Source organism: Nothobranchius furzeri, chromosome 11, assembly GCF_043380555.1.
Source record: "Nothobranchius furzeri strain GRZ-AD chromosome 11, NfurGRZ-RIMD1, whole genome shotgun sequence".
Taxonomy (NCBI): Eukaryota; Metazoa; Chordata; class Actinopteri; order Cyprinodontiformes; family Nothobranchiidae; genus Nothobranchius; species Nothobranchius furzeri.
The window spans coordinates 68417327-68432664 of record NC_091751.1 but is presented as its reverse complement, the minus strand read 5'-3'; the positions used below and the strand labels follow the sequence as shown (position 1 = coordinate 68432664).

The 15338-nt window shown below is 45.8% G+C and overlaps 1 protein-coding gene across 2 annotated transcripts in view; it reads right to left on the bottom strand.

Annotated features, from left to right (window-relative positions):
• The window catches only part of sgip1b (SH3GL interacting endocytic adaptor 1b), a 33496-nt gene that overhangs the window by 14700 nt on the left and 3458 nt on the right, over positions 1 to 15338 (bottom strand). For both annotated transcript variants that reach the window (XM_070541782.1, XM_070541783.1), the window contains exons 2-12: positions 12916 to 12979; positions 12593 to 12638; positions 12289 to 12345; positions 9999 to 10055; positions 9468 to 9644; positions 5000 to 5024; positions 4784 to 4847; positions 2561 to 2631; positions 2403 to 2477; positions 2250 to 2318; positions 1444 to 2175 (exon numbers count right to left, since the gene is read on the bottom strand). In XM_070541782.1, coding sequence (XP_070397883.1) covers positions 1444 to 2175; positions 2250 to 2318; positions 2403 to 2477; positions 2561 to 2631; positions 4784 to 4847; positions 5000 to 5024; positions 9468 to 9644; positions 9999 to 10055; positions 12289 to 12345; positions 12593 to 12638; positions 12916 to 12979 — 1437 coding nt within the window. The remainder of the gene's footprint in view (positions 1 to 1443; positions 2176 to 2249; positions 2319 to 2402; positions 2478 to 2560; positions 2632 to 4783; positions 4848 to 4999; positions 5025 to 9467; positions 9645 to 9998; positions 10056 to 12288; positions 12346 to 12592; positions 12639 to 12915; positions 12980 to 15338) is intronic.

Genomic DNA, 15338 nt, shown 5'->3' with positions numbered 1-15338 from the left:
CACACACACACACACACACACAAACACTCACACATATAGACATGCACGTACTCATGCACGCACATGCATGCACACACACACACTCACACACGCATGAACACACGCACACACATGCATATATGCACACAGGCACATTTGTGCACACACAAACATACACACACGCACGTACACATGCATGCATGCACACACACACACACACATAGACACACACGCACGTACACATGCATGCACACACACACACACACACATACACACACACACACACACACACACACACACACGCAAACACTCACACACATACACACACACACACACATAGACACACACGCACGTACACATGCATGCATGCACACACACACACACACACATAGACACACACGCACGTACACATGCATGCACACACACACACACACATACACACACACACACACAAACACTCACACACATAGACATGCACGCACGCACACACACACATAGACACACACGCACGTACACATGCATGCACACACACACACACTGGGTGCTCTTGTTTTAAACCACGCCACCAAACTATGGCTTGGTGGTTATGCATTAGATGAATGTTTCCCAACTGAATCACTAATCGTGTTTGATTAATGTGATCAGCACCTCCGAATCTGAGACCATGGTTCTCGACCGGAAAAGGGTGGCTTGCCAACTCCGGGTCGGGGGAGAGGTCCTACCTCAAGTGGAGGAGTTTAAGTATCTCGGGGTCTTGTTCACGAGTGAGGGTAGGAGGGATCGGGAGATCGACAGGCGGATTGGTTCGGCGTCTGCAGTGATGCGGACGCTGAGCCGATCTGTCGTGGTGAAGAGGGAGCTGAGCCAGAAAGCCAGGCTCTCGATTTACCGGTCGATCTACGTCCCAATCCTCACCTATGGTCATGAGCTTTGGGTAATGACCGAAAGATCGAGATCGCGGATACAAGCGGCCGAAATGAGTTTCCTCCGTAGGGTGGCCGGGCTCAGCCTTAGAGATAGGGTGAGGAGCTCGGACATTCGGGAGGGACTCGGAGTAGAACCGCTGCTCCTCCGGATCGAAAGGAGTCAGTTGAGGTGGTTTGGGCATCTGGTCAGGATGCCTCCTGGACGCCTCCCTGGGGAGGTGTTTCAGGCATGTCCTGCCGGCAGGAGGCCCCCGGGTCCACCCAGGACACGTTGGGAGAGGTTACATCTCCAATCTGGTCCGGGAACGCCTTGGGGTCCTGCCGGAGGAGCTGGTGGAGGTGGCCGGGGAGAGGACGGTCTGGAGCTCCCTAGTTGGGACGCTGCCCCCGCGACCCGGACCCGGATAAGCGGAGGAAGACGACAACGACGACGAGTTTTAATGTTTTGCAGATTGGACTGGAACCCTACCAAAGGTACTGAAACATCTCATAATTAAATTCTCATCTAAATCCACCCGAAGGACAACAGGATGCTCACCGCTGCCGGGTCCCGGGGAAGACATGATGGACCTGTACGTGGTTGGAGGAAGAGGAGGTTGGGTAACTCTGAAGCTGGGGGTCAGCTCTTTGGGAGAGCCTGTGATGTCTGCTCTGTCGTCTCCGTGGAACATCCCCTCTGGAGTCCTCTTCCCCCCAAAGCCTGCATGGATGGAAGGAGAGGTGACTCCTGCCCGGGGGGACCATCGAACCGCCGGCAGTGGGGGGGCAGGGCCGATGGCTGCAGCAGTGGAAGCAAACGCTGCAAACTGCAGCACCTCCTCATCAATCCCCTCCTCTTCTGGGGAGAAGTTAGGAGGCAAAGGAGGAGCTGGTTCATCTGGAGGTGGAGGTCCAAGCACAATTGAGGGGGGCGAGTCCAGTGGTGTGAAGGGGGGAGGAGACATGGGAGAGAACTGTGGAGGGGAAGGTGGGGGTTCATCTGGCGGTGGTCCAGGAGAGAGACAAGGGGTGGATGGGGTGGACGAGGGGGTGTCTGGAGGAGGAGAGTCTGGGGGTGGAGGTGGTGCTGGTTCATCAGGTGGAGGAGGTCTGTCTTCTGTGAAGGTAACCCATCTAGGAGATGCAGTGTCCTCACTGATCCGAGGGCTGTCTGCCGGGCCGAAGACGTCATCGAGGTCAGGGGCCGGGGAACCACGGTACGACGCCGGGGAAAGGACGTTCAGGTAGATGGGGGCAGAACTGCGTGCCGCCCTCCCGTTAGGAAGATCAGCTGCAAACAGGGAGAGGGAGTTGTGAAACAGCTGTTTCTGACCCAGATCCACAGAACCTCAACCACAAACGTACCTGCGGCGTCTGACGGGTAGCCGTAATGACTCCTCGATGGAATGGTTTTAGGAGGAAGAGGTGGAGGAGCTGCAACGTGGAATAGCAGCTCAGCAGGATTCAAATACTACGCTTACATCAACTGGTCCAGCAGCGTGTGGTTCTGGTACCCACCTCCTGTTGGGAAGCTTCTGCTCAGCTGAGACTCTGACCGAGGTCTGGGCTCTCCCCACGTGTCACCGCGCACCGCTGGTGTTAGAGCAGCAGCACAGATCAACAGTTAGGGCTAGAAGAGTTATCGGTTAGGAAATGTCTCATCGGGAGGAACAAACCCTCGTATCTGCTGGTTCTGCTGTCCGATGGCAAACCGAACCGAACCGGAACATTCTGTGGCGTCGAGCCCCTGTGAGAGGAGAACCAGCTGTTAGTGGAGGACTCTCCCTGACAATAAAAATACTCTGATCAGACTTTATTTCTGCACTCACTGCCACTTTATTAGGTACACCTAAAGCCGGGCGTACACTGTGTGACTTTTTCACTTTTTTGAGCCGATTTTCCACGATATCGGGGCGATTTTGCGCCGAGCGGTCGTGTAGTGTACAGGGGGTTACGAGAGGCGATTAACACCACGTGACCAGCTACCGATCAGCAATCGTGAGCTCGCACGGACTTCTGGCGTGTTTGATATTTTGCTCGTCCCTCGTGAGGGTATCGCACTGTTGAAGCGGCGCTGCGAGCAGCTGCGACCCAAAAAGTACCAGAACCGCTCAAGGCGCATGCGCAATCCTGCATCAACACCGCTCAACCGCTATTTCCCTAATAACACACGTTGTTTGTTTTTGTTTCTACACGTTTTTTTACTCACAAAGATTGTCAAGAAAGCGTGTTTGTCGTGTTCATGTCAAATTAAACTGATCACAAAACACAGATTTACTTTCTTTATTTCGTTTTCCTCATCCAACCCCCATAAATCCCTGTGTGTCCTCCTGCAGCACTCCCGAAGGACAACAGGCAAAACAAAAAAGTCTGACGTGTTGAGTAAAAACTGCTATTTTTAGCATATTTTTAGGTCCGACGTGTTGCTACCAGACGTACAGTGTGAGCAGTCAGGTCGCATCCAAGCCCCCACAATGCGCCTCAAAAATTGAAGCAATCCCGGAAGTACCAAAAATTGCAGTTCCACCCTCATCCACTAGGGGCTGGTGTCAGAAGTGAGCAAATCCTCATTGACTCCCATGTTAAAAATACCAATTTCACAGCAGAAATAAACATGTTTACAGCCTGGTACCAGAACATGTTTTTGGTTTAAATGATCTAGTTTACACTCATGACAACTCTGAGGGGGTGAATTTTTTCTCACTCTTCTGTTTAAGTGTATTAAAAGCCTAAAATTCTGTATAATTAATGAGCATCAGACCCACGTGACCGCAGAGCTAGCTCCGTGGAAAGGCCTCAGTAGAGCCTCGGTCTGGCCTGGAAACTGTTCCGGGATTTTGAGTCTCTGTGTGTGTGTTTTCTTTTTTGGATATTTTTTGTGCAATTGTTGGACAAAATGACTTGCTGTGGCATTAATTGCACTAATAGAGCGTCCAAGGAGTCTCCACTTCATTTTTTTCGGTAAGTAAAATGATATTTATGTATTTTAGGTCACTGCCGAGCTGAGCTTAGATTTTAACATGTACTGTTTAACCATGAAATTTAAATGTAATAGGGTAAAACCCAGTGCATTTAACATAATGCTGCACTTTAGAAAATGGGTTGAAATATAACATGTTGGTGGAGCTGGGTTCCCACTATCGGCCTGTGGAGCTCTCGGGAGACCGATGTTTTCCACCCGGTTCTCCCCTCCCCGCAGCTCGGCGCATCTCTGTCTGATCGCGGCTTCTGTCTGCTGTGCGGCTGCCGGCTTGTGGAGCTCTCGGAGATCTCTGTGTTCCACCCGGTTTTACCCAGCGGTCAGCCCGGCGTATCTCTGTCTCAGAAGCTCTGGTGTTGTGCACAGTTAACTCTGGTTGTAGCTAGGTTGCTACCTCCGTTAGCTTAGCTCCCACGTCCGCGTTAGCTTTGGGTTAGCTTGTAGCTAGTTGACTGGGTGTCGTCAGTCGATCCCAGCCTTACAGCCCCACCCTCAGCTCCTCCTCTCTTCCCTTTTGTGGAATTGTCTGGGCTTGACGGAACCTGTGACACGGTCAAAATAGCGGTGGTGGCCACCTCCCATTTGGCTTCAAAAACGTGTTATTGGAGCCTATGGAAACCCATTGTCCAATATTTATATGTCGATGGTCGCATCCGAGAACTGGGTCGTACAGTGTGAGCACATGGCTTGTGACATCTGCCCTGAGAGGAAGTCGTACGGTTTGAGCTGAAGTTGAGTGCTACGAGTGAAAAAGTCGCACCGTGTCCGCCCGGCTTTCCTGGTTTCACACAACTCTGCCTGCAGGATTTCCTTAAAGGTTGCTGTAAATGTTGCTTAGAGGTTCTGGTCCTCAGGTTCTGGTCTGGTTCTGGCCTGTTAGTACCGGATCAGAATTAGGTTAGTGAGCAGCAGAACAGACCTTTGGGCTTCAGGAGCAGGACTTTGGGTCAGCGTGGAGCGTCTGGGTCTGGCGATCTCCTCACCTGTGAGACACATCAGAAAATCTCAACCACAGCTCTGAAAAGCAGGAAGTGCTAATGCCTCATCAAGAGCGCGTGACCATCCAGGGTAAAAATACTTCGGACCCTACACACAGAAAAACAGGAGATGTTTTGTAAAAGTTAGAATTACTTACAGGACAAGTTCTTTTTCAGCTGCACCTACAAAGATGGAACAAAGAGGCGTCAGGAATAACGATGAAAACTTTTCTCCATCATTAATTCACTTGATTTTTTAGACGTATATTCTAGAGGAACCCTTGGGACGAAGTTAAGCTGAGAATGAGCAGTGTAGATGCAGTGAGATTATTCATGTAGAAAGATCAGACGGCACCACGAGCCAGCTGCTGCTCCTAAACAGTCAGCTGAGTCTGTGTGCAGCTGAAGGTCTCCTTCTCATCGGTCTCATTCATGGTGCTTTTAAAGCATGAGACTAGCTGAGTAGCGCTAAACGTAAAAGGGAAACGTTGGTTCTTGTTTCGGCATCAAACATCGGTTCATGCTGCTGGTTGTCAAGTCTAGTTTCTGCTACGAGCCTTTTAACCGAGTTCAGCCGACTGCCTGAATCTCCTGAATCACTCGGCTATTTTTACCCCGCCGTCCCCGCCCTTTAATCAGCCAGCAGACGGAGATGAAACTCACCGGGCTGCGTCTCTGAGACCAGCAAAAAGGAAGAGAGAACAGACCTGGGTCAGAGAGTGAGTGACAAATCAGTCAAATGGACACCAACTCAAACTGCACGCACGCACACACACACACACAGTCTGCATCTCTTTACTTTCACTGCAAAGCTTTGATAACGCGAAATAACACTTTGAGGGTGAGCATCATCACAACGTGGCGGGCCCCTATGTTCTGATCCAAAACCGCAGGTTTGCAGTTGTCTTTATGCTGTGTTCACTCTGCATCATGTAACACAAATGGTTAATGGTTTTACTTAAAGGACAAGAACAGCTCAGAAAAGCAAAGTAGCACTTTTTTACAACTTTAAAGGGGTTCTAGAATGTAAATCCACTTTTACTTTATTGCCACATACTGTATATGTAGCTTGGGGTGTTGAGTAGGAAAAAGTCCGTATCGTCTCTGACCTGCTTCCCTGTAAATCAGTAATGACGTTATGGCCACAGAGAAGGGGTTGGTTCTGAGAAAAGCTGATTCAACACATCATCGACTTGGACATGCACCCTGAAATTGCATGTCCCAAATAGGGTTGTCACGGTAACCGGTGTAGCGGTAAACCCTGGTAAAAAAAGTTGACAACAATAATAACCGTCTTGTTTTTAAAACTATATTATCTTGGTGGATTACCGTGGCTGCAGTGTAGGCGCGGTGACCCTTACCAGCCACCGTATCATCTGTTGAAGTTGCCGGTGGCACATGCGCACTTTGTTGTTTACAACCAAAACTTTCTTGAAGCTAAAGCTGAAATAATGGCCAAAGGAGGAGACGGCAGCGCTCGGGACATTTATTATCCCTCAAAGAAGACAAAGTGGGAAGTACGGGCATCTTTTGGATATTTGAAGAATGCCGAGGGACAGCTGATAGAAGACGGCTATCCTGTTTGCAGCACGTGCAGAAAAAGTGTCTGTGAAAGGCAGCAACGCTTCAAATCTCATGACACATCTGCGTGACCATCACCCACAACTCTACAGTCAACGCAAGGCAAGCTAACGTTAGCGTTTTAGCTAAAATGCGTGATCCGAGGATTTGGGTTGAGGGAGAATGCAACGAGTCGCTATATAAAGCAGCCGCAGCGCCGCTACCTGCATATAAACCGTGTCGCGGACACCGCCATGTTGAAATGACGCTATGCATTACGGGGCTCCCAGGGGCAGATAAGAGTTGGTCTCTCTCCGAGAATAATTATGAATTTAACAACGATTACTGCCTGATGACATTTTCCCACATCTGCAAAGCTCACTGGAAGGACACAAACCGAGGACGATATTTTCCTGATATAGGGTTTATTACTCAAGTAAGGGTAAATAAGTATCTGATTAGAAGGCTACTTGAGTACTGAGTATCATCTGGTCTAATATTTTTAAATGATGACATCAAACAGACAAAAAATAAGAAGTTATGGGTAAATATTGGTATTTTAAAGACTAAAGGGGAAAAATGTAAACAATAAACAACATAATTACAAAATAACAAATTTTAGGCAAAATTTAGACATAAACTGAGGACAATATTTTCCTGATATACAGGGTTTATGTAGTTGTCTGAAAATGTAGCACGTTAAAAAAAAATACCACGATAATACCGAAAACCGTGATAATTTTGGTCACAATAACCGTGAGGTTAAATTTTCACACCGTGACGACCCTGGTCCTAACCCTCTTCAGACACTGGCATTACATAAATGTTGGTGCAAACAACATTATCCCTAGTTTCTGCTAACACTAGCCTATGTTAGCCCAAGCTACTGCTAATGCTAACTTGAGCTACTTCTAGTGGCGAGAGGAAAACAACAAAGAACAAAGTCGGAGCAAACGTGTAACGTTCCAGGATGTACTGGAAATATTCTGACATTGAATAAAGGCCAGATGGATCCATAGCTTGCTTACTGAGTTATACAAATACAACACACCACTGACATTAATATGTAGATGCCCCACTGGGCGCTACAGAGTACAACAGTATCGCCATATTGGGTGAGATTCTCACTCTCCAAACCCAAATGAAGCCAACACTGTATGAACAACTGCGTGTTTTTTGTGCAGCCTACAGTTGTTACAACCGACGTACTGTAAGCAGATCACGAGGTATTACTACTGACTTTACTACCTGTAGGAAAGTGTTTCAGCAGTTTCCTTATTCACCATCAGAAGACATATCCGTTATGACTCTGGCCGTCCCTGTTAACGCATTTACTGCCAGTCGTCACTGGCAGTAAATTAAGCCGTCAATTGCATTTTTTTAAGGAAGCGAGCGCGGGAACAAGCCCCCGCACTGTGAGAATAAACATCACGTCTCTAAAGCTGATCTTCAACCACACGTCACACGCCACGTGATCAGAAAATCCACGAAATTGGAGACAGTTTTGGGACGCTGCTGTGAAAAAGCGCGAGGCGCCAACCAGAAACGCTTCTGCAGCTCACACTTCGACAACGAGTTATGAAAGAACGGATAACGCTAGAAACACGCCGATTCTTCCTGGTGTAAGAAGTTAGTCTACTCTCTCTTTAGGTAGTTTTAGCATTTACATGTTCAAACAGTAAAAACACTCAAAAACGTTTGCAGTCAGGGGCTTTCTGATCAGGAAACAGCTGGCAGGGAATGAGTTCAACATCTCTGAAATCTGAGTAAAATAAACTTTTTAGGAGGCTGCAGGGCAGTTCCAGGGCATTTTCCACCATCTGATGGTCAGACCTGTTATGTTTTAGACTGGAAAAAGCGTGTGTGTGTGTGTGTGTCATCGACATATACATATATGGACAATGGGTTTCCATAGACTCCAATATCACGTTTTTGTACTAAAATGGGAGGTGGCCACCACCGCCATTTTGACCGTGTCACAGGTTCCGTCAAGCCCAGACAATTCCACAAAAGGGAAGAGAGGAGGAGCTGAGGGTGGGGCTGTAAGGCTGGGATAAAATGACGACACCCGGTCGAACTAGCTACAAGCTAACCTGAAGCTAACCCTGGCTAACCCAAAGCTAACGCGGAGATGGGAGCTAAGCTAACGGATGTGGCTAGCTAGCTTCAACCAGAGCTAACTCTGTGGAAAACCCATCGACCTGAAACTCACACGAAGTTTAGGTGGAGGTTTGTGGCGCTTTTTCGTGAAAAGTACCTTTCTGTGACTAAAAAAGTATTAAATCAGTAAGTTTATAATTTATTTCCGTAATGAAAATATGTTTTGCTTTGAGCAAGTTTTCAATATTTTTAACGTACCGTATTTTCCGGACTATAAGTCGCTCCGGAGTCGCACCAGCCATAAAATGTGTAATGAAGAAGAAAAAACATATATGTCGCATTTTGGGGGGAAATTTTATTATTTTTCTTACAAAATCTGAGACCAAGCGTTTCACATTGCAAGATGTGTGTGTGTGTGTGTGTGTGTGTGGGTGGGTGGGGTGGGGGTGGGGTCTTTGCTATACTATATGTCAGATTTTGTTAATCTGTTAAGGCATAATAAAATGTGTTTTTAGTTGGGTTAAACACCTTCCTCAGTAGAAACAATCGGGGTACACTGGCCAATCAGCTCAATTATTTTCCATATCCTGGTGGAGTGGACGGGCAAACCGCTCTTTCCACTGAAGGGCTTCACCATGGGGTTGTGTTTGACCATTTATCAAGGCTCCTGGGTCATTTTGAACCCTAACAAATGGAATGTATTACATGGAGGCTCAAATAACCGTTTCAAATAGGAACAAGGTTGTTCTGGGACCCCTTTAAAGATGCACAAGACGGTAAAACCACATGCAGAAAACTAACGATCACATGCCAAGCAAATCCTTGTAGCTGATGGAAGTGTGATAACGTTTGACGAGCTTACCGGACTTCTCCTCTACAAGCAGCAGCAGACGATTGGAAGAAAACAAAGGGAAACACTTAAACTTGAGGTGCGAAACCCATCAGAGCTCTGTGTCGAGGTCTCACCAGAGAAGGAGAGAGTGCCAGTCCTCCCACCGAAGCCTTCAGCTCGTCCATAGACGGAGGGACGCACCTGATGCTGTCTGACACAAGAGGCTTTATCTTAATTTTGAACTTTTGCTTGCTGTCCTCGTCCTCCTCAGAGTCGCTGGAGGAGAAAAACTGCTTCTCTTTGGAAGACGGTGAACAAGTGTCAAGGATAAAGACGGATCAACAGAAGATGGAGACCAACGTGACAATGAGCCGCTAACATCATGTTCCTCTGTCTGTCTGTTGTGTCCTAGTCCAGGTCCTACTGACTCCTGCAGGAGCGAATACCTAAAATATCCCTGGTACTAAAGTAATGACACATGGTGCAAAACTGATGCGGTCCTGATGCTCCTTTCTGCGTGAGCATTGCTTTGCGCGTGCGCGCACACACACACACACACAGAAGGACTATTGATTCAACCATGAGTCACTCAGCCAAACGAGTCAGTGCGACTGTAGGCAACATGTCTGGGGACTCCTCCTTCCTAATCTTGCTGAAAGGATATGATCATCTTCCTCCCCAGGCTGCTGGCTGAAGCCCTCCTCATCGACGTTAGGAGAGGCCTGCAGAAGAAAAAGAACAACCAGAGGAAATCACTCATGTAAATTTGACTAAAATGCCTTTTTTCAAGACAAAGCACATTTCTCATCAGTAGGGAAGGAGGCTTCAGGTGGACCAGAACCCGGACCAGGTCCTGAAGCTCATCTGGACTGCACCAGAGCAGGCGTGAGAGCATCTGGATCCACAGACCCTCAAACACCTGACATAGAAACACTATTTCAGGTCAGTCAGTCGTGGCCCTTAATCAGCCCCAACAATGACCTCTCTAATGTTTAACCCAAAGAAGCCGAATGTTGAGTTTTTCTTATGTGTGAACAAGAAGTTTCACTTTTCAAATCCAGCAGTGTCAGAAAATCTGACTCCAGTCTGCAACCGACCAATGAAAAAACTCCTTGGGAGTGATGCAAAACACCAGTGACGAGTAGCAGTAGCATTAGCAACAATGGAGTCAACGTGGACCACTCCTATTTAGTTTGGTTTGGAGTTTAATAAAAGAACTGTTAACACTGGCGCATTTTTCTCTTTTCATCCTTGTTGTCTTGGTAATTATGTGTCGCTTTTAGTGATATTTGCGAGTATGCTAATGACATCAGTCGTTTGGCTCATTGACAAGTGTAGCGTGCAGTGGCGGCTCCAGAAATGTTTTTCTGCAGGTGCTATGAAGGAAGTGGTCATGCGTACCTGTTGTTCTCTAAAACACCTTCAACACTAGCAGACACACGTGTGCACAACACCTGAAACAATCATTAACATACATCATAAACATATGAACAATCGCTGACTTTTCCATTAAATCATAAACACATACAGCCACACAGAAAACCAACTATAGTGTTGCAAGGTTAGCTAACGTTAGCATTAGCATTTCCAGCAGCAAAACCCTGGACTGCTGCGGCGGTTGAGGGTTGACTCTCTTCATCCAGGTCCGTAGGTTTTTGTGGGTCTGAGATCACTTCCAAACATTCATTAGTTTCTGACTGAACCCGTGGAAATGTGGGCAACAAAAACCGATCCATTTTACCGCTAGCTCTTACCTTTCACTCGTTGGCAGGTGGAAAATGAGGTCAAAGGTTAACATCAATTTCCTGTTTTGGTTTAAGTTTTTACTATCTATATGATAATTTACTGATTATTTTTGTTTTGTATGTTAAATATGATCACATCCACACGTTAAATTAAAATTAAATTGTAAAAAAAATAAATTGAAAATTTACTTGGGGGTGCAATGACTAATCCAGGGGTAGCTATAGCGCCCCCTAGCACCCCGTGGCACCACCACTGGTAGCGTGCCACCTCTGGAGTCCTCACAGTGTGACATGAAGCGGTCCTGTGCAACAGCCCAAAACACACAGTGAGTACAGGACTTTATGGAGGATGATCTGGTGTCAAGAAGGGCAGCAGAGGGAAGTTCTGCTGAAGGTCCGCGGATCGGACTGCTGAGGTCGGGAAGACATCTTCTCTGATGGATCCCCTTCTAATTGTTTGTAACATCTGTGTGTGTGTGTGTGTGTGTGTGTGTGTGTGTGTGTGTGTGTGTGTGTGTGTGTGTGTGTGTGTGTGTGTGTGTGTGTGTGTGTGTGTGTGTGTGTGTGTGTGTGTGTGTGTGTGTGTGTGTGTAAGGGGTGCTCCTCAGTGGAGTGGCAACAACCATGAATAAAGAATGATACCTTAAACATCCTCCCAGAGGAACTCCTCCAAACATCCAACAATAGGTTGGTGATAAACAATGACCTCTCTTAGCATGGTGGAGCACCGGGCCAGAAAGATAAAGTCAGAACTAAATGGGTCAGGAACAGAACATCAACATGTTGGGTCCAGGTCCAGCCAAATCCCCAAACCTTAACCCCACTAAGAATTTCTGGTCCATCCTCCAAAGCACATTGAATTGCCCTCTGTTTGAAATGTGCTATATAACTAAAGCTGCCTTGCCTTTCCTCCTGAGACAGGAGGACAGAGACAAACCCAACAGAGATGATGAATAATGTGGTCCATCAGTTAGTATCCGGACCTGCAGGTCAGAGTGGACTACAGAGGTCTAGAAGGACTGAGACAATTTACTCATTACATCAACGTCATGTGATAGTAAACAAAAATCTTTAAAACATATTAAATGTTCATAATTCTACCTCTGAAACCATAGAAACGTCTGACGGGAAGCTAAAAACACTGACACAGGAGTCATTGCGGAGATCAACACTGGAGTTGTTCTCTAAACTTCTGGTTATGGATACTCACATATCTGTCCCAGTCAATCTCCCCACAGAAACCATTAGGAGCCCCGTTGGCCTTTTTCTAGCATCAAAAATAAAAAAAAAAGACGCAATTAAATGAATAATAAAAAGCACGTGTCAAATAAAAATAGAATTAATTGTTCCCATCCATGCAAACATGAAGGTCATTTGATAATTTATCATAACTATCTGATAAAAAGTGCAGTCCTGAAACCGGGATAAATCTAACAACCTCTAAGATCCACGTCTTATTGTTCTTCAGTTTTACAACAGAGGAAATGTAGGAAATCTACTGTAAATGTACGTACGCTCCCTTTCTTTCCACTTCCACTTCCTTCTTTGTCAGGTGAGCTCCTGTTTGAAACAAGATGATGAAAGAAAATAATCATGAATGGTATATTTGTGGAGCCAGGCAATGTTTGAATACATTTCAGTCAAGCTGAAAATCTGGCTTCTGTTGGATTTAGAGGTAGGACGTTGTTTTCCTGTTCTCTCAAACATGAGGTTTCTGTCTAAATATAAGCATTTACAACAAGACAGTGTTTCATTCTCCAACCATCCCAATAAAATAATCTCTGACTGCTTTGAGCCTTTGCCGAGGTGAAGATTATGTGTGTCAGAGCAAACTCACGTTGGGTCTGTGTCCTTGTCCTTTTTCCGTAAGCCTAGGGCTTTCCTGGTTCGTTTTTTCAGTCCTAACAGAAAATAAAGAAAACCACATGATGAATGTTGAAGGACAGCTCATACGGCTAATATGTGTCTCAAGCATCCACGTAAAACCAAAATAACAGCAGTGCAGTAAATGTCAGCATAAGAACTCTGCGCTTTCGAGGAAAAGCCTTTTGTATGGAGATAAATCAGACTCAAAAGATGTGTGCGTAACTTGATTTGTGCGTGTGTAGGGATGGGTACCTTTGACATTTGAATCGATTCGGTACTAATTCCCGGTACCTACGAATCGATACCGGTACTTAACAGTACCAATTTTCGATACTTTTGAGTGTTTAATATTTTAATTCTCTTTTATGATTAAATATAAATTTTTCTGAATTTATAACCATATTTGATAAATATCACGATAAATAACATTCAACTGTTTGTATTTTAACATCGTCCTTGTAGTTTTATAAGCTGATAATTAAACTGAAGCAAACATATTTACTGTGAACTAAATTTACTGTGTATCTTCATTCCTTTTGCCGTCCTTTATCATTTGATTTTTCCTACTGGGAAGTTAGAATTTCCGAGGAGAAAGCGAACGCACCATTAGCTGATAACAATGGTGGCAATGGAAGCTAATTTATCAAGCTAACATTATCTTAAACAGTTTATTTAGCTGCTGGAGCAGATTAAAACGATGATGCCTCACACTTAGATCGTTGTCGCTGGTTTCATCTTCAACCAATCACCCGTCGCATTTAGTAAAGTGAAGCCAAACTTTAGAGTGCGTTTATGTTCTTCCAGTCAGAAATTCGGAGTTCCGAGGAGAAAGCGAACGCATCATTAGCGAAACAGAAGCTAACATATCAAGCTAACATTATCTTAAACAGTTTATTTAGCTGCTGGAGCAGATTAAAACGATAATGCCTCACACTTAGATCGTTGTCGCTGGTTTCATCTTCACCCAATCACCCGTCGCATTTAGTAAAGTGAAGCCAAACTTTAGAGTGCGTTTATGTTCTTCCAGTCAGAAATTCTGAGTTCCGAGGAGAAAGCGAACGCATCATTAGCGAAACAGAAGCTAACATATCAAGCTAACGTTATCTTAAACATTTTATTTACCTACCAGAGCAGATTAAGATGAGGATGTCTCACTTAGATCGTTGTCGCTGGTTTCATCATCACCCAGTTACCCATCACATTTAGTGAAGTGGACCCAAGCTTTAGCGTGCGTTCTTTCTACCATGCTGCTCTGTTTACAACTCGCTCTCAGCGAGCGACGACATAACGCTCTTGCGCATGCGCAGCTGTCTAGGCAAGTTCTCGTTATGAAGGACGGGTACCGAAACGAGGCACCGTTTCAAATGATGTGAATCGGTGCTCAGTCGGTACTATGGAATTCGGTCGGTACCTTAAAGAGTACAGAATTCGGTACCCATCGCTATGCATGTGTGACTTGATTTGCGTGTGTGTAACTCTTGATTTGTTACACGCTTCTGTTAGGGCAGCTGTGGCTACAATGTAGCTCATCTCTGTCTTGTCTGGTTTTTGAACGTGTGAATAATTCACTGTTGGGTAAAGCACTTTGGAGCAGTGACGTCTCTGCATTGGGGCCAGTGGGGCTGGGCCCCACCAGATGTTGCGCTTCATGCTCTCTTAAAAAATTATCAGTGGAACACAATGGTTCATTTTACAATAATACAGTATAAATAAACAAAAGGAGAATCCGCACACTTCAATCTGCGATGTAGGAGTTTATTGGTGAAGCTTTCGGTCAAAGACCTTCATCAGGAATTGTGGAGGTTCACACCAAACAATCCTTAGTTAAACAGGTCATTTGATTTAAAACTGTGTGGATTCTCATTTTGTTTATTCCACTTTTTGATCCAGCACCTTTTTTCAGATAAGCGGTGACTGTAGGGGTGGGCGGTATAAACGGTATACGGTAGAAATGATATTAATTTGGCCAACGGTAGAGATTTTGACTATATCGGCCTATCGCGGTAGCGCATGTTGATGATGTCATCAAGCGGCGTCTGTTGAGGCTGAAAGCACGGAGCCTGTGGTGGAGGAGGAGGAGGTTCTCGTAAAGAAGACCGGTGCAACATCGGTCATTTGGACTTGGTTTGGCTTGAAGGAGTCAGATGTGGAGCAGAACAATATAATCTGCAAAGTATGCCGGAAGAATGTATTAGCGAATAGAGGGAATGCATCTCATTTGTTTTACCACCTCAAAACGGAGCACGTTGTGGACTACGAAGAAAGCCAAAAACTGCGTCCTCAACAAACGCCCAGTCAGTCGAGCGGTAAGAAAAAAGGTGGTCTTACACACCAGCAGACGGATATTTTACAGCATTTGTTGCATTTTTCAAACATGAAGTGGGAGTGGAGTTA